Below are 22,836 nucleotides of genomic sequence, written 5' to 3'. Positions count from 1 at the left end.
CGCCTGCCAATGCAGGGGACACGAATTCGAGCCCTGGTCCGGGAAGATCCCACATGCCATGGAGCAACTCGGCCCACACGCCACAACTACTGGGCCTGCACTCTAGAGCCCATGCGCCACAACTACTGAAGCCTGCGCGCCTACAGCCCATGCTGTGCAACAAGAGAAGCCACCGCAATGAGAAGCCCGCGCACCAAGATGAATAGTGGCCCCGGCCCCGCCGCAACTAGGCAACTAGTCCACACGCAGCAACAGACCCAACGCAGCCAAAAATAAATAAATAAATATTTTAAAGATTAAGGAAAAAAAAAAAAAGGGCAGCTGAATGCTCTAATCTGGAATCAGGGAAGAGAGCTGGTCTGGAGAAATAAATGGTTAAGTTGGAGGCTGACTCCAGATAATAGTCTTTTTAAGTATTTTTAAGAAAAACAGAGATCCTCCCTTTGCCAACTATTTCCAAAAGTTTTTTCCTAGAGTATCATCAATTTCTTTGGCTACTTAAACCCACTTTACTTCAAGAGGCTAACAAGCTTTTTATGCCTAGAACTTCTTCTTGCAGGTAAAATCATCTCTAGAGCTTTCTTAAAGTCAGACTTACACTGTGGAAGGTCAAGTGAATATGGTGCAGAAATGACAGGGCCCAGGATGCCACCATTTAGGGAGAGAGTATACCAAGGGGGACTCGCAAGAACAGGACTAGCTCCCCAACACCCCCAAAAAGGGTCAAGATTTTAAACAGTTTAAAAATAAAAAGCTTCACAAACGTCTTACCAAGATTTAATGTACATTTATTCTTAACACGTGGAACATATAGTATAAAGATTTCATACTGAATAAATGATATTCATTAAGCCAAAAAAGGAAAAAAGGAGGAATTTACATCAAGTTTTAGCTACATTGTTTGAAATACAAATATGCAGATTTTATCACTGAAAAAATCTCAATTGTGTTTCTTCATCAGGAACTTCAACTGAACCTAGAACTTTTTCACACCTCGATTAGAAAGAAAACAAAACAAAACAAAAACCCAGAAAAAAATAAACTATAAGTTGATTGGCTGCTGAGACAGCAAGGACTTTTTACAGAGACCTGTACAGCATCGCACCAAGAGGGGCGATGTCTGGCAAGAGATTAAATAGCTGTGTCTCGCTTTGTGCAGGTCACCAACTTGTTAACTCGTCATACTATAAAGGGGTAGCTGGGAGGGGGACCAAACTGTGGGGATCCAAGGGTATGTGCAATGTACAACGTCATATATATACACACGTGGCAGCGCAGCCGCTGCAGCTAAAGGTTAAAACCAGTTCTAAGAGGTGATCTCAGGGTTATTCATACAATCAAGGAGGAGAGAAAGAGGTCAGGGTGTTGTAGGTTCACACATGATACTTTGGGGGAAAAGCCTTTTTTTTTTTTTCTCCTCAACGTTTAACTAAAAACATTTTTAAAAACTACAGCTTGCTGCTGACCCAGCGTTTTCTCTTGTTTCCATGTGAGACATTATTATTACAGTATGTTTACAGTATCAGGTGTACAGTACAGTACATGAAAGGGTCTACACTCTACTGCACAGGCCTCTCCAGTGAACAGGGCTTGTCCACAACTGCGAACTTCTCGGTTCCTGCAAGATTGTGAATGTACAACGATAAACCATACACAGTTCAGCAGTCACCATTTTTGTCCTTCAGGGTTTTTTTTGTTTTTTTTTTTCCTTTTTTTTTTGTTTTTTTTTTTGTTTTTTTTAACCATTAAAAACATTATGAAATGTGGCATCCCCTTGATGCAAGGACTGGGAAAGCCATTTTTATTTTTTTTTCCCCAAACTCACTGTAAACAACAGTAACTTTGGTTAAAATAAAAAAAGTCTTCTATGTAGGCAGAGCTTTGTCTTTTCAAATAGGGCAGGGTCCTGAGGGGAGTAAAGTGAGGACGGGGAATAGAAAGATGGGGAGGAAGAAGGGGCGAGAAGGAAGAGGAAAGAGAAATAGGAGAGACTTTTTTTCCAAGGGAGAAGCTGGACAGCACAGGGTAAACTGGATTCTGAGGTGGTTTTGCATAAATAAAGGGCAACAGTCAGTTTCTAAGTTCTCCACACACGCACACGCACACAGGGAGGGAGGTGTCCCACGGCTGTCATGACTGGCCAATCAAAAACAGTACATCGCAAATGACTTGTGAAACCAATGAGTTCATCAACGGTGATACCGAGATGTCCAACAGCCGTGACTCGTACAGCGTGAACTCCGAGTGGTTCTCGTCCACCTTGGCCAGGGCCAGCAGCGCACGGGCAGCCCGTCGCATCATGTCCACACTAGTTGGCTCAAAGGGCGGGTTCTGCATGTGGAGCAGGCTGGCCTGGCTCTGCTGGAACTGTGTGGCAGCAAGGCTATCCTCCAGGAAGCCCAGGAGGTTGCCGATGCTGCCTTTCTGCACTGCAATGGCACGGGCTGCCAGGCTGTCACCCTGTGCCAGGTTGGCTAGCAGTACTACAGCCATCTCCCGGCACACCGGGTTCTTTCGGTCACTGAGGAAGCGCACCATGGTGCTATACAACTTCTCCAGGCGGCTGAAGGGGGGTGTGGCCAGGATCAGGTCCACATTGTTGTCCTGGATGCTGAGTTTGCTGAGGGTTTCCAAGACCAGTCTCTGGGGGGAGAGGACGGCGTTGGGGCCCAGGGTGGAGAAGGGGTCCTGGGCTTCAGCTGAAGGGCAGACTGCCCAGTGTAGGAGTCCATCCAGGACAGGCAGGCAAATGCTCTCGGGGTATGGGGAGAGGTCCAACTGCCCCGAAATGTTGGCGAGCGTGACCAAGGTGTTTTCCCGAAGCATCTCCAAGCAGTCCCACCACCACTCCACTTTGTTGCAGCTCACCCCTTGGTCCTGCTCCTCCTCCTTCTCGTAAGTCAGTGGCGCCTGCTTCCGTTCTGGGTGCTTGTGGTGCAGAAGGATGAGCTTGCCCAGGATCAGCAGCAGCCCCGGGTGTTTGGACATCTCGAAGTCGTTGCCTGGTACAAATGACAGACTTCGGATGGTATTGGAGACACAGACGCAGCGTTTGGCAAGGGAATCCTGCCAGTCCAGAAGGGTACACAGTGGGGTCTCATCTTTACTGTGGGGTTCATCCTCTAGGATCTTGATGTTCCGATGGCTCTGTGCTGGGCTGATGCCAAATGGGAACTTGCTGCTTTCCTTGGTGGCCTCTACACTCTTAGCTCCCTCCTCGGTCAACGTGCTAGACCGGGTGGACAACATGTCATCCATAGTGGCTGTGATCCGTTTTTCTGGAGGGCCATCGGTCGGGGGGCCCTCCTGCTCTGTTGTCCCTGGTGTACCCGCTACTGCTGTGACATACTTCCGAGTGACTGGTGGGCAGGGTACATGAGGCCGGGAAGGCAGCAGCTCTGTTTTGCTCTCAAAGTGGGTCTGGATATGCTCAGTGGTGTCCCCCCCACCAATCCGCCAGTGCAGCAAGCCACTGTCAAACTCCTGCACGCGCCCAAGCTTATCTGAGCAGTCCACCACAAACGGGTCATTCTTTTGCACGATCTTTACTGGAAGCCTGTCAAACTTACTAATCAGTTTCTCCTCACTATTCTCTGAGGCGGCTTTGTCCTTGCCCGCAAAGGCCATCTCCTCATCATTTTCAATTACTTCCTCCTCTTCTTCCTCCTCTAGTTTAGGACCTAGAAGGTCTTCCTCCTCCTCCCCCTCCACAGGAGCTGGACTAGATGCTTTGCTGAATCTCCCAGGGTCCAGTAGTGTTCTCTGTCCTGGGTCACCCACCTCATACTCCTTTAAAATGCCAAAGATCTCAATCAGGCAACGTCGGAAATATTCCACAAGGAGCTCTAGCAACCCTGGGAGCTAGAAGAGAAAGAATAGGAAATAAATTAAGGAAGAAAAGTGGGCTAAGAAGAGAATCCTTGACTTGAGAGGCCTGCCAAGGTTTTCTATCTAATCTCCCCTCTTCCCTTCTAGGTCAGATGTCTGTATCACTGGGAGAGTCAGAGTTCTCCTTTCCCAAAGGCCCTCCACAAAGCAAGTCACTTGAACTCTCCTCTGCTTAGCACAAAGTTCTTCCTTCTGCCCAAATAATCTTCACACAAGCCTGCCTCAGCAGATGGATCACTGACCAGCAACTCTGCACCTCACCTACCAGTGCCACCCACCTCTCAGCCTCACCTTTCTCAACCAATTTCTGCTTCTCTTCACCAGGCCCAGCTTCCTACCCGTTGGTCACTGCCACTGTCCCTCTTAGGACGCTCTCTACATTCCACTGCCAAGTGGAGCCCAAGGCTAGGCATGATGGGATAACACCTTCCAACACAATGCAGGGTGGACAGATGTTCATCTGCTCTCTTCCCCAAGCTCCCCAACTTTTCCAGGAGGCTGGACCTCTGTGCATCATGTAACATAATGAGTGGGATGAGGCTTATATTCTCTAAACACTGTTCCAAGCTGGTGCTAGACAGACCCAAATTTCAGCTTAGATCCTGTACAGGCCATTTACTACTCCTAGCAGAAAACATTAACCTCCAGTCAGATTAATCTCTTGGCTAAAGAGTATAGCAGAAAGGAAAAAACAGGGCTTTAGACTTAAAAAAAGATTCAGGTTTGAATTTTGGCTTTTCTAGGAACTATCTGTATGATTTAAACTCTCTGAGCTGTAGCTTTCCTATCTTTCCACTAAAAATGATGCACATTCCTAAAACTTTACAGGGTTGTTCTAACGTCTAAATGGAATATGTCAAGTGCCTGGCTTATGGAAATTGCTCAATCAATATTTGTTCCTTTTCCTTCTCATGGGAAGCAGGCTTTGGATTCAGAAAGACTGCTAACAGCTGTGAGAACCTGGGCAAAGATAAGACTCTGAGCCTATTTACTCATCTCTAAGAGGCCACATCTGCCTCAGAAGGCTGCAGTGAGGATAACACAAAAGAAAATATGAAGTACCTAGCACAAAGTGAGGGCACAGTAAATGGGAACTATTTAATAACAATGCCCCCCTAGTCAACTCCTTAACAGATGGGCTGAGTAGGTGCTGAGGATGATCAAAAGAAAGAGTAGGATATTGCAGCAGAAACCCTTCCCAGCTGAGAAAACTCCAGGTGCGTGTCTATGGAGAAAAGGTCTGGAAAACCACCTCTGCATTAACTGCCCCCCCCAGCCCCCGCCCAGCAGCGTGCACTTCTTTACACTTCCCATTCTACACCTTAGGAAAAATGGGATCAAGAAAGACCTCTTCTATTCGGAGTGGATGAAGAAAGAAAGGGAAAATAAAGAAACTGCTCTACTCACTGACAGAGACCATAGGTTCTTCTTGGTAGTCTAGAAAATATGGTGTCCTTACTGACATCAACAGAATCTGCATTTCTTACCAACACCAACAAGTTTCTCTCTCTAAAGTCAATCCTGATTGACTAAATTACACAAATTATTATTGTTCTCAGTATTCTAGGCCCATGGCTGGTGGCAAAGTACTGGCAGAGAAGGTATCAGACAGCAAGTGAGAGAAAGGAGACCATGTTGGCCAGGGTGGCTTAATTCCCTGGTCACTTAGCATCATCTACTTCAAGAAGATCTCAGGCCCTCCCAGTCTTCCCCGGGCTCCTGTACTCACCTGACTGAGGTTGAAAGTCATGATGCTGTTGTCATCATACAGCAGGATGTTAATGGTGTCTAATGCCCACGTGCTCTCTGCCAGCAGCCCAGACTTGAGGGACATCATTACCCGCCATGCCTCCGGGGTTCCTGAAATAAACCTCCACGTCGTCCATCCACCAAGCCCAGGTTGGCAGGAGGCGCCCCCCACCCCAGAGCTGGCTCATCAGTCAGGCTACTCTGAAGAGAACACATGGTGAGAGGCAGTTCCAATCTGGGAGATGACACGCATCTGCCCCTCATGGCTTCTAGGCTCTCTTAGGACATCACTGTGTGGCAATTCCTTTAGTAAAGCCTGACATCAGCTGATTTCTTCCTTACCCAAAGTTCTTTGGCTCTATTTTAGTCAACACTGGACCAGATTTTAATTCATCCAGAACATCAGGATGGAGACAGAACAATGAACAAGAGATAAAGAGGCAGATTAAGCAACCCAATCAAGGAGGTCTCCTTACCGATGTCTTTCATCGTGAGCCGCCTCCTCTGCTTCAACACAGGCTGTGTGGCTTCAATAGAGCCAGGTGGGAAGGTGATGTCCCGCCGAATCATAGGGGGCTGCACAGGGGCAGGTGCTATGTGTGAGGCAGGTACTGGGGGACCTGCCTTCTGCATCTTCATCCCAGAGTGCAGGAATGGAGACTTGCTAGGAGAGGTGCGGTTCTCCATTGGCCGGGGCAGGGGAGCAGGGCTGGATACCTGAGGAATGTGATTCTGCATGCTTGGTGGGGGCTGGTAGTTGGATGGAGGGGGCCTTGTCATGGGGGGCACGGGGGCAGAAGGACCATATGGGGGCTGGCGTGTGCCATGGGAAGGCCATGGGCCTTCATGGTTGGCTCTCTGATCCGTGTGCAGCATTTCCTCTGTTCGGTTCACGCCATGATAGGCAGCGCCTTGCGGGGCAGAGCCCGTGCTCTGCCTGTTGGCGTAATTGTAGGTCATGTCATTACGCCCCTGCCACATGGTGCCTTGCTGAGCAACCTCAGCCGATGCCTGTATGGGGCCGCCCATCATCTGCGGTGGCATGTTCTGTTGGGCACTGGAGCCAGGGGGTGCTGAGACACGGTCTCGGCCAAACTGGAATGGAAACTGGTTCTGGGGGCCGCCTGCTGGTCGGCGCTCGGTAGCAGCGGCGGCAGTGGCAGGATAGGCATTGCCATACTGGTTGTACACATCTTGCTGAGGGGAAGGCTGAGCAGCTTGTTGCTGGCTGGCAGGCTGGGGCTGGGCCGGGGGCAACTGCTGCTGCTGAGGCTGCCCCTGCCCCGTGCTGTATGGCACACTGTACATCTCCCCTTCGTGCCGCTTGGCAGGAGGGCCGTATGTGCCATCCATCGGCCGCTTGTAATTCTAAGACGGGGACAAGCAGAGGAAAGGTTAATACTCTGCACTCAGGGACACAAGACCCACCGCTGCCCAGATGCTACACCAGACACCTGCTGGGCTTACTTCTGCCCCTCTAGAAGAGAGGACACAGACTCCAAGGGAACAAAGGAATCACCTTTATGAGTTATCTTTTGAAGTTGTTTCTGAAAGCAAGAATCATTCTCTATTCCCTCTGGCTCTCCCTTGCTCTAAGTAGAAAAATGTGGAAAAGTTCAAAAATCAAAATAAGGCCTGTTTCTAACCCTTTTGGAGAACTAGAGACGGGACTAGACTCCAAACAGGGAAGACACTGAGGGCCTGGCTCTTCAGACAGAACTGGCCATCGGGGTGGGAGAAGAACACCAAAGAATCTAAAGTGGGCTTCACAGACTGCACAACTTAGCCTTCTAACTGGCTCTCGGGGGAACCTGTGTGTCAGCTCACCCGCTACCCTCCTCACCTGCTGCTGCTGCTGATACATTGTGGTCTGCTGGCTGGGGAAGGGGCTGCTGGAAGGGGTGCCTTGAGCGGAGAACTGATTGCCATAGGAATCATGTCTGGAGGAAGGAGAGAAACAGAGGATCAGGGTGGGAAGTGGGGAAGCCTGAGCCCCAGTGGCACTGAGACCAGGCTTTACTTACCGTTGCTGCTGCGGCTGCGGCTGCGGCTGCGGCTGCGCGGGGTAACGGCTAGGAGAATACATCCCCGAGTCTGGGTTGGAAGGCATGAGATTCGGCTGTGGGGCTGCAGTGCCCATGTTTCCCTCGGGTCCTATTCCGGGCTCCGTCCTAAACAAAATTGGAGAAGCAGGTTGAGTCCATGATAGCTGTGGGGTGCTGGTGCGGGATGGGGGTGGGAGGTGGGGCGTGCTTACCTCACTCTGTCATAAGGACCTCCATAGGGATAGTGCTGTCGCGGTCCCATTGCCACATTTCCCAGCCCAGGGCCGGCAGCTCGACTGTAGGGGTCCCCCATCCCGCCGTTAGGGCCCTGACCTGAGGACATGAAGGGATCACTCCCTGGAGCTAAGAGCAAAAGGGAAGACAGTGAGCAAACTGGTTGGTCAGTAGGTCTAGCAGCCTATACCTTGCCTGCCCCAAAGACCCAGGCCCTCTTCAGAGCTCAGGTTTGTTCCAACTAACAGGTCTTTAACAGAGATCTAAAAAGGCCCCAACCAGCAAAGAAGACATACTTATAAAGGGATGACAAGGTGAGGCCAGGGAGAGGGAGACAAGAAGAGAGGGTGGCTTGACAAGAAACCTTAAATCACTCTCAAGATTACCCCCCCCACCCACAATTCCCCTGTCCTCAAGGACATAAGGCCAACAGCAGTTGGTCACCTTTCCTCATGCTGCCATAAGGATCCTTATTTGGCTCGTAGGACATGCGCCCCATCATGTCAGAGGTATTCATACTGGGCTGGTACCCAGGGTTTGGAGTCATGGAATTCCGCTTTTGGAATGTGGGGTCACTTCCATCAGGAAAGGCATCCTGGATCCCGACCGAATTGCTCCTGCTCCAGAGTGAGGAAAGCCAATTAGACCCCAAATAAAGGAATTCCTCCGATAATGCAAGGCACATGGGAGTCACTGGTTGGACAGGCAGAGCGGGGACCGCCCTGGGCTGCACAGGAGCTCATGCACTTCTGTCCAGGGCCCCCCAAACCACCTGTCGCTGCTCCAGGCCTTACCTCATGCCTGGCAAGGGGGGGATCTGGCTGTGTGGTGTGGATGCTGGAGTTGGTGGCTTCAGGTCTCCCCCTTCTGCCATGGAACTGCTGGTTGACTGAGGTGTCTGTGGCCCCTGCATTGACCCTGATCCCGCTGTGGACAGAGATGCAGGGTGAGCAGGAAAGTGTTTAACTCTCACAGCAACACACAAATGCCCTAGGATCTCTTTGAAGCAGATCGTTATAAGGCTAGAACTAGGGTTCTTTAAGACCTAAATAACCCTTCTCAAGAGAGGATCTGCAAGGCCAGTAATAAAGAAGGAAATTGGAGAGCGCTATCGTTTTTTGCGGCTGTTCACATTTGGAGACCAGGAGTGGTGTGGCGATGCCATCAACATGCTGGTGATTCCTTGAGTCTGTCAGCTTCCCTGACTACTTTTCTTTACTTCCCCCAAGGACCCTACCTAACCTATTACACCTTGTAATGCTGGTACACAAGCTCCCAGTAAGAGGCCCTGGAATGCTGGGTGGGGAGGTTCCATCTTGCCCCAAACCTGCAGAACACTGTAGGAGCCCAGGAACTCCTATTCTCAAGCATCTAACCCAGTGTCACTGTGCAGTTTCAAATGTTCCCTTAAGCTGATGAGCACAGAACTACCCATAATTAATGCTTCCATTAGCTACCATTCCCAGCAGCAGATATCCCACTGCTTAGGCCTCCCCAGCTGATGAGTCATCTCAGGCACTCACTATACCCTCAGAGGTCAACACCAGGGCGCATGTGTTTACACCCACCTTCTAGGAGCCCTGGCCTTCTTCCCTCCCCATGCTTGTCCAGGCCCCATCCTCCTCTCAGAAAGGAGGGTGGGCAGAGGCACTCCCAGCAGAGAGCTCCATTCATGTTCCCTCCCCACCCCCTCCTTCCCATTCATTACCATCTCAGCTCCCTGGGGAATTCAGGGCTCTAGTCTGAGCTGCATTCTAAGGCGCTGACATCAGTGAGCCAAAGCTCCCAGATGGCCCTGCCTCACTGCTATTTGTCAGATTTCCCAACTCCTTTGGTGTCCCTCCCACTCACTAGTTTACAAACATTTGGCAAGGTGCCAGGTGCACAATGAAAATTAAAACTTAAGGGCTGCTGCAAACTATCTCCCAAGGGAGTCGCCACTGCCCGCTCTTTAGTCTGTCAACCTGTTAAGCTCTGTGGTAGGACAGGGCAAAGCACACATCCCTGGTGGCAGGCACTGGTGAATAAGGAACCTGGACCCTTGAATGCTACCCTTTTATTTTTTTCATTTTTTTTAAACATCTTTATTGGAGTATAATTGCTTTACAATGTTGTGTTAGTTGCTGCTGTATAACAAAGTGAATCAGCTATACATATACATATTTCCCCATATCCCCTCCCTCTTGTGTCTCCCTCCCACCCTCCCTCTCCCACCCCTCTAGGTGGTCACAAAGCACCGAGCTGATCTCCCTGTGCTATGCGGCTGCTTCCCACTAGCTATCTATTTTACATTTGGTAGTGTATATATGTCCATGCCACTCTCTCACTTTGTCCCAGCTTACCCTTCCCACTCCCCACGTCCTCAAGTCCACTGAATGCTACCCTTGAAGGGTGAGCCTTGGTGAGGCTGCTCACCCAATCCTTACCAGGAGAGGGAGGCTGGATCTTGGGCTGGGACTTCTTGGAATCAGCAGCTGCAAAGATGTCTGGGGGAGGGTCTTCTCCCCGTTCGATCTTGCACTCAAAGGCATAGAGACATTGGATGTACTGCTTTTTCAAGGAGCTGGCAGCACTGCTTGAGGTGCCGACATTGAGGTTGGTCGCAAGTTCCCGCCATTTTTTGTTCTTGTTGACCTGTACAACCAACCAGAAGAGTTGGGGTACATCTTCCATCTGGTCTTCCTGCCCACATACCCCAAACCCCATCAGGCTACCAGGTACTCATCCTGTGATATCACAGTTCTCAGTTAACCACAAAAGTTAACCTTGCTTGGTGGAGAGTCCACAATAAACATTAAATCCATGGCTTCCCTCTACCCTCAGCAGGTTTTATCCACAGATCACTGCAACTGTCAGACAGTGCTTATTCAAAATAGGGCAAACTTTACATCACTATTGGAGAGAACGGAATTCAGAAGGTATGGGCTTTCCTTTACACAAGTGTACTGATGAGAAATGATGTGCAAATCACCATCAGATCCAAATCATATTTTAAATGCTCTGATAAAAACTAACATTTTATAAAATGGAGACGTGTGGCAATATCAACGACCACCCTGCTTGACTTTTACTTTGTCAAACTGGGGGTTTTCATATCTGATTTTTTTTCTCAGTGTGGGGCTCCTTGCAAATTTGATATTCTTGCGTCACTGCTCCCTGCATCTCAATGACATAACTACAAGCCCCTTTCCCTCAGCACTGTCTTGATTGTCCGGGAGATGCTTCAGGCCCTATGACTTCTTTGCCCCTTCCCAGCGGCCGGCCTACAGTTCTGCCTCCTCTCCTCAGCTTCAGCACACACTGAGCAAGACCAGTCCCCCAGTCCCTACACTAGGTCTGTCTGCTTTAGCCAGGCAGGTCTCCTTCTTCACGTATTCTTTTTTTTTTTGGCCGCGCTACGCGACATGCGGGATCTTAGTTCCCCAACCAGGGATGGATCCCATGCTCCCTGCAATGGAAGCGCGGAGTCTTAACCACTGGACCGCCAGGGAAGTCCCCTTCATGTACTCTTATGTTTATTCATCCACCATGTGATAAGCCTGTCTCTCAAGGTTAGAAACACTGGCTTTCCAGTCCCAATCCACGAGGAGTTCAATATGTTTTGATACCTGCTGGTCTGGTACCTGTGACACCAGAGAAGAGTGATAAGGAAGCAAAGAAAGGAACAACCTAGATGAACACTTCCTAGAGCAGGCAATATCTGAGCAGAGTCTTGAAGGTTGGAGGTGGCACTGGTAGGGTATACTCCAGACTCTTTCCCATCAGCATGCCATCTGGGCCAGTCAACTGGAATGGCCCCCGCCTCTACCTAAACCCTACTGATCCTTCAGAAAAGCTCAGGGCTCATCTTTTGCCTTCTTGGAGCCTTCAGAAACTAACTTGTAACAGCACTCACTCTTTCTCCTCTGAACTCTGTCTTTAGAGTTCAATCACATCACTGCATCTAAAAGGCTGGCAACCTTCTGCAAACTGGAAGACAGACCCAGGCTTTGGGATTCCCTCTATACCTCATCTTAGGTCCAGTGAATCCAGAAGCCCACACAATCAACAGTTTGCCAAACCTAACCCAATGCCCCCTTTCCCTACAGGTAGAAGAGCCCTGACTACAAGAGCTCAATACCAGGGAGAATGGCAGGAATGAACCCAGGGTCACCTCAGAAGCCTGCTGTGGCTCGGCTTCCCACGCTCGTTATGTGGTGGTGTGCACGTGTCTTGTTTTATTTTGTTTTCCTTTTGTGGGGGAGGGGAATAAAGCCTGAGGGAGAAGGAATTCATAACTGACTGTTGGTTGGCTTCATTCCAATCATTTTCTTTTCTGCTGGTGACAGCTGTTTTCTCTTCTGATTTAGAAGGTTTGGAATACACCCCTCCCCACGACGCCTCCCCCTGAGCTCAGCCACACACTCAGATCCAATAGCAGGCTCCTGGTATGATGACTACAGAACATACATAGGAGGAAAGTTTGCAAGGCACAGTGGGCTGTCTGCCAGCGTTGCCTCACCTGTTTGACTCCTGGGTTGAGTGTAAAACAAAGATATAAGTTATTAGGGCAGGCCCAAGGCTCAAGGTGGTGCTCAGTTCAGAGGCTTCCAGTGGAGATTAACCCAATCACTTAAGTCTCCCATACAGAGTGACTAAACACAATTTCCCACCTACTTCTTCCTTCATAAACTATTTCTATTTAATAGCTCCTGAAATTCCATCTCCATTCGGAAGCTTTCTAGAATGAAAGAATCAGCAACTACTCTGGCTTCCCTTGTACCATCTTGTAGACCAATTTATGTGGCAGAAATCTTGCTGAAAGCTTTGTTTGATTACCCCCAGCTTTCGACAGTCTTAACAGGATACACACTGTCCCTACATTACAAATAAGAAAAACGAGGGCTCAGAGTAGTTTTACACCTTGATTAAGGTCACATGTATCGTAAGTGGCTAAGAAAGAATTCAAAACCAGACCCATCTCTGAACCTTGCCCTTGTCTACTACTCCAAACTGCCTGCCATGGAATCAGAATGCCCACAGACTTGCCCGATTTTTGCAACCCAGGGGGACTCCGGACACATGGTAAGTTAATGCTAATACTTTACACTACCCACGGAGGTCTCAGCCTCCTCCCTTTGCCTTATCTTCTGGAAGGCCCGAGCTCCCTGGTCTGTCAGTATGTGACTCAGAGAGCAGCAGGAGAGGGTGATGTGCCTGTGGGATGCATGGCACCAGTGATGCCACTGAGTACCTAGAGAGAGGCTTGTCAAAACCACAGGGGAAGCCAAGTGCCAGGCACTCACCTGAGTCAATCCACCAATTTCCTTCACAGACACATAGAGGCGGTACAGGTCCAGAGGTTTCCTACCCACAGCAGGCAGATTTGTCATGCCCATGGCCTTCTCCTCCGTGAAGGCCAGATAACGGTCCACCCACATCTTCCTCTCAGGCTCACCACCCAGCTCATACAACTTGGTGATCTTCTCATTGGTTGTAGTAGAAGAACTGGATTTCTGAAAGGGGCAGGTCAAGATTCTTAGGAACTGGTCAGATTCAAAGCCTATGCTAGGGGTCTTAGAAATCCCTTGATTAGGGCAGCGGTAAAGCTTCTCATTCTGGGGTGGTCACTAACATCTGCACTGCCTTCACAAAAACCAAAAGGGAGCTAGATGTTCCTGTAAAGAAAGAAAGCTAACACTGCTTATATATGTTATGTATTGAGTGCTGTGCTAGAGGCCTTTATACATTAGGTATTATAAATTATTCTTCTCTTAAAAGATAAGGTAGCAGGCATAAGGAGGCCATGCCTAAGATCTCATAGCTCTTAAGTAGCAGGACTGAGAGTCAAACCCTTGTCCACCTGACATCAATGTCACTACTCCCATACTACTACCCAGGAGCCTGGACACACTTTTACAGACTGTTTCAGAGAACTCAAGAAACACAAAACATGACCTTGAGACAGACAACTGACTAAACTGAAAATGAACTCTTCCTCCTCTCAAGAAAGGAAGGGTCCTGCTTGAATGGCTTTGGATATCCTATCCAAGACATGAGGATGACTAAAAGAGTCTGGAAGCCAGAGGTGAATGTCCACAAGAGGTGGCAGCTATGATTTTTATTTCCCCTACTTTATAAAGCTGGGGAAAGTGAGGTATGACAAAGGGCCGAAATATTTTAAATGACTTAAATACTGAGCAGGTCCCCAGAATGCCACACAGCCCAACCAATCGCACACTCAGGACCAACCTAAGAGAGGCCAAGGACCCAAACCCCACCTGCCTCGTCTCCCACTTTATAGAACGTAGGGCACCAACCATTCCTGCTGTTCTGAGTAAGGTCCAGGAAGAGAAGAACTAGTGCCCCATGGCATACACCATCTATCAGCGCATAAGGACAGGGGTCACAGTTTCAGAGAGAGCAGTGCAGAGAATTCTACTCTGCAGGTCTGGCACTTCCTCCATATCAGACAGCTGTGAGAACATGTTATTTACGTTAGGACCCCTTAGGCTAATTCAAACCTAATTCAGTGAACTATTATCCTGGGACCCTTCATGGTAAGAAGAGGCGACAGCACCCTTTTCCAAGATTATCTAGTTGGTGTCATAAAAGGCTGGAATCTAATCACCCTCTCTTCTTTTTCCTTCCTATCACTGAAAGGATGGGACAGAAAGTTGAGGGGTCAAGATATAAATCATTACCTTGGATTTAGATTCCGTCTTGGGTGTCCCATCTGCCTTGTTGTTCATTTTGGTGGCTGGAGTTAACTTGACATCCCCAAGACCCATCATCTCTGGGCTGGCTGCCATCCCTATAAAAGAGAAAAAAGTCCAATAGGTTGGTGACATGAAGATCACTTTGGAAGAAATCCCTGGGGTGAACAATGACTAGGACTTACCTGCTGAATTGTTGGCCATGGTTCCACCCATGGGATATGGGGGTCCCTGAGGGTTGATCATGCCAGCCATACTATTAATCCCTTGTCCATAGGGAGGTCCAGTTCCCATTATGCCCCCTTGATTCATATTGGGGTAGCCTGGTGGCCTGAGGAAGAAGATGCAAAGCGTGAGAGAGAGACAAGAGTTAGAGACACTAAGCTTTCAGATTTGGACTTGAGCTAAATAGGGCTGTGTGAGCCAAGATCATCTAGTTAGGCTTACAAGGAAAAAGTTTATGGCTCCCGCAAACCACAAACATGCACAGAGATATTCTTATCTTCTACCACCCACAAACGGTTCTAAGAGGGTTCAAGCTCCCAAAAGGAAATCATAGCTCAATTTTAAAGGATACACTCCTTGAAGAATGGAGTCTTACGGTGTCTCTTAAATACTGCCTCCTTTTAAGGCATCTCCAAAGTCAAGCTGTGTTTGCATTTAAGGGCCCTCACTATGGCAAAAGGCCTAGATTAAATGCTCAATTTTATTACTCTGTCATGTCACTCCAACCAAACTCACAGCATGGCACCTGTAGGGGCTTTGCATTCTTTCTATTTTATTTTATTTTAAAAATTATACCTCAAAAAACCCTTATTTATTTATTTTTTGGCCGCGTTGCACGGCTTGCGGGATGGATCTCAGTTCCCTGACCAGGGACTGAACCAGGGCCACGGCGGTGAAAGCCCAAAATCCTGAACACTAGGCCACCAGGGAACTCCCCTTTGTATTCTTTCTTGATGGGCCTACTGCAAACTTTGTGCTTCCCTCACTCTGAAGTACTACCAAATCCACCTTTTTATAGTCAATCACCCTATTCTACCGTGGTTCATCAACATCCCAGGAAGAGTCACTTTAAGAACTGTAGGCACCAACAATGGGGTACACAGACGGAGTCCTCAAAAACAGTAGAATCACAGTCACTGAAGTCAGTGGCCAAGGAAGAAGAGATGAATCTTGAAGTCATTAAACCAAATCACATGAGCCTTCTGCACTTTTGCACCAGAGTCAAATACACAGGACCACACATAAGAGCAGGAGAAGTGGCAAACCACAACCTCACCATCCTCCATTTCTTACATTGTAGATCCAAATCACGTGAATCATTAAAAATCCTTTTGGAGGGCTTCCCTAGTGGCGCAGTGGTTAAGAATCCGCCTGCCAGTGCAGGGGGCACGGGTTCAAGCCCTGGTCCGGGAAGATCCCACATGCTGCGGAGCAACTAAGCCTGTGCACCACAACTACTGAGCCTCCACTCTAGAGCCCGCAAGCCACAACTACTGAGCCCACGTGCCACAACTACTGAAGCCCGCGTGCCTAGAGCCCATGATCTGCAACAAGAGAAGCCAGCACAATGAGAAGCCCGGGCACCGCAACGAAGAGTAGCCCCCATTCGTCGCAATTAAGAGAAAGCCCGCGTGCAGCAACAAAGATCCAACGCAGCCAAAAATAAATAAACAAACAAAGAAATAAATAAATAAAATTGCATTAAAAAAAAATCCTTTTGGAAACCAAGAAGCTAGACTGGCAGAAGAAATAAACTCTGAAGGCTTATTTTACTAATCAAAATAATGTATACTTTATAAAGTTTTTTACATATGATATCTGGTCATGTGACATTTGATACCAATCTAAGATGCTTACGAATCAGCATTTCTGCTGTATTTTTCACTGTAAAGAAACCTGGTTTTCTAAAGAGCTCTCAATAAAATGCATATTTACCAAGATAACATGATTTAGGTCCAGAAGTATCTCAACAACCTAAATGACTCTACAATGAGTTTCCTAGCACTGATACCCTCCCTCTTCACTTCCCAGGCCTTACCTGTTCTGGATAGAGTTGGCAGCAACGTGCATGGCGACAGCAGTTTCTTGAGTTTTCCGGTTCATGCCCCCTGGTGGGGGACACATCCCTGACCCAACCTGAGGTGGCATATTGGCCATGTTAGGGCCATAAGGCCGGTTGCCCATGGAGGCATGACTCATTCTCCCTGGAGGGAGTGTGCCATAAGGTGGGATGCCAGGCTGCCCATGCATCTGACCTCCAGCACCCATAGGGTTCATGCTTCCAGCCATGCCTGCACTGGGGTAGTTAGCATTGGGCAAGGCATTATAGTTTGGCTGCCTGGGGTAGCCTCCTGGGAGGGGAAGGAGAGAAGATGCAGAGACTTGGTTAGTGACTCACTAGCAACTCACTAATAACACTCAACTCTAAAACTCCAAAGATAACAAACAATGGGAATCGTTCAATATTTGGTCTGGAAAGAGACCGATTTCATGGTCTCTTTAAACAACAACAACAACAACAACAACAACACAAAACTTCATGATCCATTTAAAAACAAAAAAGTGGGGGGGTTGGGGCGTGGGGCCAGGAGTATTTAAAGGCAGGCCTCGGTCGTCCCCTCATCTTAGGAAAGGACAGCACAGCACAGAGTAAGGCTGTCTGGCAGGCAAGGCTGGCTATGCTGCTATCCAGGCCCTTCAACTCCCAGAATTCTTTCCTTTCTACATACTCGTCTTCCATGCTCTGTGTAAGAAATTCAGCTTTAGATCCATCTAGGGCTGATTTTGAGCAAAGATCTACTCTAGTAGGACTAATTTACTCAAAAAAGTTTAATAACCAATAATTACCATTTACTAAGTGTCTGTGCTCAGTCTTGGGCTAAATACCTTATCCCCATTTTACAGATGAAACAGAGGCTCAGAGATAGTCAAGGACTTCCCCATGATGGCAGTCCTGCCCTACTTTAGGGCCTGGCCTTGGTGGATTTAAGGCAAAGGATAGTTCTACTCTAATAACCCAGATAGCAGCATATCAAACAAGGAACTCTTTTCTCGTCTCACCTCCATGTACTCCTACGGTAGTATACTCACCCTGTGGGCCGTACTGACTCCCCTGGGGACCATAGCTCCCCATGGAGTTCTGCTGGTAGGAGCCCATGCCTGTGTGCATCTGTCCTCCAGAAGGCTGACGTGGAGATAAGGCCGACCCGGGCTGGGGGGAACTGTACTGGGGCATCTGGGGGTTCCTCTGCATGTAACCTATTTGTGGGTAGTGTCCATACAGTTAGTACCTCAATACAATGGGAACAAATGCTCTCCCTTACCCTAGGACTTCACCATCTACGTTTTCTTTAGCAAATACTTGCACAGGGGCTCTTATTTGCTGTATAATTATGTGCTCTTTTAGGCACCCTCAAAAGTGACACAGCCATTAACCAGGGCATACCAACTGTTTCTACTAAATGGAGGTTTGAAAAAACAAACAGCAATGACCCCACTCTCCCCCCAAAAAGAGGTAGGATTTAAAGGGTAAAGATTCAGTGCTGAGTATTTAGTATTTGCTGACCAAATTAGGCACAATGTAGGGGGGAAATCCATCAAAACACATGACCAACAAAGAATGACTGTGGGGGCACATAATTCTGGAGCCACCAAGATGGCCAAGCCCATCCTAACTTCACAACCTGCTGCTGAGATTGTCCTAAGCTTCATGGCCATATAGTTCTCCAAAAGCTGTTGCACAGATAATCAATCAAAGGTCTGCCTCTGCCCTGCTCCCCCCTCCCTTGAAGCCCAGCCTCTCACCTCGATCTTGGGCAATGCTTGATTGGTTCATAGAAGGATGCATGATGCTGTCCGACTGGCCACTTGGTGGCCGAGGTGGCATCTGGTTGCCTGCTCCAGACAGAGAAAGAAGTAAGCCAATTATGGCTAAGCCTGGAAATTCTAGCCAGAAGGTCAAGTTAGAACTGGAAATGGCTTCTGAGAAGGCCAAGAACCTCCCAGCATCCCATTCACAAAAGGATCCAGCAAAGGGGCTCCCATCTCCCTTCTTCAAATGCTGAAGGGAAACTCTCTGCCAGTGGAAGGCTGGGGCTCCCTAATACTGCTGGGGGCCAGTCCTCTTTCCCTCTCCCCGAAGGTCAGCACCCGAGGGTACCTGGCACTGCAGCAGGCGAGAGTGGTCCTGAGCGAGACTGAGCAACACTGGCAGGAGAGCCGACTGGGGACGGGGAGGGGCCTCGGATGCCAGGCAGGTGAGGGGAGGTATGGGGAGAAAAAGGAGACTGAGCTGGATTACTCTGCTCCCCTTGGCTGCTTGAAATCCCTGATGTGCTCACTCCAGGGCTCAGAGCTCCTTCTGTCCCCATGGGGAGATCGTCTATTGAACCAGACAGATCCTGGAACATACACACAAGGACATGGATTAGCAGTATTAGGCAGAAAGATTCTTTTTTCAACAATCCTACTACATGATCAACATTTTTCTTAAACAACCCAAAGTAAATACACTGCACACATTTATGCAGTCGTGATACTATAGCTTACATACAGCAAACTCTCTATTAAGGGCCAGAGAGAAAATACTTTAGACTCTAAAGGCCACACAGTCTTTGTCACAACTATTCGACTCTGCCACCAGAGTGCAGAAGCAGTCACAGACAACACATAAACAAATGGATGTGACTGTGTTCTAACAAAACATTATTTATAAAAACAAGTAACTAGGGACTTGCCTGGTGGCGCAGTGGTTAAGAATACACCCGCCAATGCAGGGGACACGGGTTCGAGCCCTGGTCCGGGAAGATCCCACATGCTGCGAAGCAACTGAGCCCACGTGCCACAACTACTGAGCCCACGTGCCACAACTACTGAAGCCCGCGCGCCCAGAGCCCGTGCTCCGCAACGAGAAGCCACCGCAATGAGAAGCCTGTGCACCGCAACGAAGAGTAGCCCCGGCTCACCGCAACTAGAGAAAGCCCGCGTGCAGCAACGAAGACCCAACGCAGCCATTAATTAATTAATTAATTAATTTAAAAAAGTAACTAGCCCACAAGCTATAGTTTGCTGACCCCTGGTCTATCTACCAGAAGCACATCTAGTACTTTTCATCTTCTTTCCCAGCCCCAACTTCTACAGTCATAAGAGAGCAGCTCTTTCAGTGAGCCTTTAGTTCTTTTCCAACGGGGAAACTTAACAAAACACTGCCAGGACAGCATCAGGAGCTATAAGAAAATGTTAACAAGCTTGGGCAACGTTCACAGATCCCCTCTCCATCAAATTATTATAACCTACATTTACCAAGAACTCACTCCAAGTTACCATACTTTAAAACATAAGGGGTAGGAGGTAAGAAAGGGATATATTGCACAGACAATTCTTTAACTGCCAAGAGGGTCTGGAACTACATTCCTAACACCTGGCCAACAACAGGGATGAACAAATGTTTGCCAACTGAACAAACCCAGTTTTTTTCCCTAGTTTTAAGTGTTTCAATGAGAATTTGGTATTTATTTGGAGGTTGTGCTTGTCTTGAATTAATCGGTAAAGAGTTCACTCTAGGTCAGTAAACCCCAAGATTAGCAATCAGGAGCTCAATATGAAAAATATTTTAAAAAAGAAAAAGGGACTTCCCTGGCAGTCCAGTGGTTAAGATTCTGCACTTCCACTGCAGGGGGCGCGGGTTCGATCCCTGGTCAGGGAACTAAGATCCCCTGTGCCGCGTGGCACGGCAAAAAAATAAAAAGAAAAAAAGAAAAGTACTCACCCCAGGAAATGCACCCCCAACCCACCCCCAGCCCCAAGTTCACTCTCTAGCAATACCATGGGCTCAACATCACGCATTAACTTCAGGCTGGGAACTAACTGTACCTTGAAGAAAGAATGAAAGCTTTGGGTATGGGCTCAGGTCTGTGAAAACCCTAATACTCAAATAGTTAAGAAAAGAGTTCTCTTAAAGAGACACATCTGAAGAGGAAGGAAATCCAAAATGGCCTGATTTGAGTCTATTCCTATTCCCACAACAAGCTCACCTTGGAAAGATCAGTTCGAGGTGATTCTGACCCTGGAGTCGGACAGTAACATTGGAGATCAAAGAGCACCTCTTAGGCTCTCCCCTAAGTATCCAGGTTGGTTGGACCTTTTGCAAACCGGTTGGTTATTTCGCTAGGCTGGGAGTATTTCTGCTGAGTTCTGTGGGAACAAAGCTTGCCTTGAAGGCAAGGCAGGTAGGTAGGTGTGCATTTGTGTCTGTGTTCAGCTCTCAGTGTTAGCTGAGAAGTCAGAAAATGCTAGCTTTCCTACAGGAAGCAGACCCAGTACACCATAGCATGCTTTCAAACTGCAACTAGAATTAGTCCCAGCATGGAAGAGAACTCAAGAAGCCCTCCTCTAGGTAACACCAGAGGGCCTCTTTCCTCTCAAAGGACTAAAGTACCTGGAGCTATGAAGAACCCTGAGTTCATCCCGAGAGAGGAGGATTCCTTCCCCACGTTGAGGGCTAAGCTGTACCAGGAACACCTAGCTTCTGAACCAAGGAGAGTAAACTCAAACAGGCAGCAAGATGACAAGAGGAGCCAACTGTGTAGGCCAGAAAAGGCCTTGAAAGCCACTTGTTAAGCCCTGGTTTATAACAGAAACCACAGCCCAATGCTCTGTTTTAGGGACCAGTAGCTTTCCTCAGCATTCCCTCCTGCTGTCTCCATTCCTTACCAAACCACCAGCTTCTAGTAATAAGAGCTACTTGCTTAGAGGAAAAAGAAATCAGCATATTTTGGAACAGAACAGGAATTGAAGGTCTATCCATAAGACAAGAACTCTTCAAATGGCCTTGAAAAATTAAGTGTTTTAAACATTTCTGTTTTTGATTAAACAAGTAAAACATGAACATTCTCATGGTAAAAACAGTTCAGATAGTATAGGTAAACTTAAAGTCCCCTTTGCTCTCTCTCTGCTGCCTTCAATAGAGGAACCCCTATGCCATCTGGTGTACGTCCTTGGAGACCTCCTGAGGAACTGAGGAAGAAAAAAAAAGAGGATGTTCAACCTCACTAACCATCAGGAAAATGCAATTCAAAACCACAATAAGCCTCACGTCTGTTAGGATGGCTATTAACAAAAAGACGAAAAGAAACAAGTATTGTCAAGGATGTGGAAAAAAGGGAACCCTCATGCACTGCTGGTGGGAATACAAATTGGTGCAGCCACTATGGAAAACAGTATGGCGGTCCCTCAAAAAAAAAAAAAAAAAAGGAACTACCACATGATCCAGCAATTCCACTTCTGGGTATTTATCCGAAGAAAACCAAAACACTAACTCGAAAAGATACATGCACCCCCATGTTCACTGCAGCATTATTTACGATAGCCAAGGCATGAAAGCACCCTAATTGTCCACTGACAGATGAATGGATAAACAAAATGTGGTGTACACATACACACACACACATACACAGACGAATATTATTATTCAGTCATAAAAAAGAATGAAATCTTGCCATTTGTGACAGCATGGATGAACCTTGAGTGCACTATGCTAAGTGAAATAAGTCAAACAGAGAAAGATAAGTACCGTATGATCTCACTTACATGTGGAATCTAAAACAAAACAGAACAAAAACCAAGCTCACAGAGAAGATTGGTGGTGGCCAGAGGTTGGGGGGAGAAATCAGAGAAGGGGGTTAAAAGGTACAAACTTCCTGTTATAAAATAAATAAGCCATGGGGGTGTAATGTACAGTATGGTGACTAAAGTTAATAATACTGTATATCTGAAATCTTTAAAAAGTTCTCATCACAAGAAAAAAAAATTCTGTAACTATACAGGTGATGATGTTAACTAGACTCACTGTGTTCCTCATTTCGCAATATATACAAATAATGAATCGTTATACTGTACACCTGAAACTAATATCATGTTGTATATCGAATATATATCAATAAAAAAAAAACAAAAGGAAAAAACCCCACCAACCCACCAACCACTGCTATGGGGTCAGGGCGGGGCCTACAGATGCTCCTTCAGCCACACGTCTGTTAAAAACCAGGCTCTCCACAGATACACAAGCAAACGTCCTAGCCCAGCTGAGGGACCCCAGGAGCCTGAAAATAACACTGGCAGCCCCTGGGGTTGGGCTTTCAGGACCCTGGAGGCACCTGTGGTGGCAATGTGGTAGCTTCCTTCACAGAGGCATTCTGAGGAGAGCTGTCAGTTTTGGAAAA

At 47.8% G+C, this 22,836-nt stretch overlaps 1 protein-coding gene across 2 annotated transcripts in view; it reads right to left on the bottom strand.

The window, feature by feature from the left end:
• Positions 1-861: 861 nt before the first annotated feature.
• ARID1A (AT-rich interaction domain 1A) overlaps positions 862-22,836 on the bottom strand; it is a 69,404-nt gene continuing 47,429 nt past the window's right edge. The window contains exons 5-20 of one of the 2 annotated variants that reach the window (XM_068539228.1): positions 18,777-19,017; positions 18,422-18,511; positions 17,708-17,875; positions 16,656-16,968; positions 14,797-14,942; positions 14,600-14,709; positions 13,202-13,411; positions 10,343-10,550; positions 8,711-8,843; positions 8,361-8,533; positions 7,895-8,045; positions 7,662-7,808; positions 7,481-7,577; positions 6,114-7,005; positions 5,618-5,748; positions 862-3,861 (exon numbers count right to left, since the gene is read on the bottom strand). In XM_068539228.1, the coding sequence (XP_068395329.1) occupies positions 2,131-3,861; positions 5,618-5,748; positions 6,114-7,005; positions 7,481-7,577; positions 7,662-7,808; positions 7,895-8,045; positions 8,361-8,533; positions 8,711-8,843; positions 10,343-10,550; positions 13,202-13,411; positions 14,600-14,709; positions 14,797-14,942; positions 16,656-16,968; positions 17,708-17,875; positions 18,422-18,511; positions 18,777-19,017 (4,941 nt within the window). In that variant the 3' untranslated portion in view covers positions 862-2,130. Of the gene's footprint in view, positions 3,862-5,617; positions 5,749-6,113; positions 7,006-7,480; positions 7,578-7,661; positions 7,809-7,894; positions 8,046-8,360; positions 8,537-8,710; positions 8,844-10,342; positions 10,551-13,201; positions 13,412-14,599; positions 14,710-14,796; positions 14,943-16,655; positions 16,969-17,707; positions 17,876-18,421; positions 18,512-18,776; positions 19,018-22,836 lie in introns of both variants that reach the window. The other variant, XM_068539227.1, reaches the window with a different exon arrangement.

This window comes from Eschrichtius robustus, chromosome 3, assembly GCF_028021215.1.
Source record: "Eschrichtius robustus isolate mEscRob2 chromosome 3, mEscRob2.pri, whole genome shotgun sequence".
Lineage (NCBI taxonomy): Eukaryota > Metazoa > Chordata > Mammalia > Artiodactyla > Eschrichtiidae > Eschrichtius > Eschrichtius robustus.
Note: the sequence above shows the minus strand (reverse complement) of the source record. Positions and strands in the feature narration are given on the sequence as shown.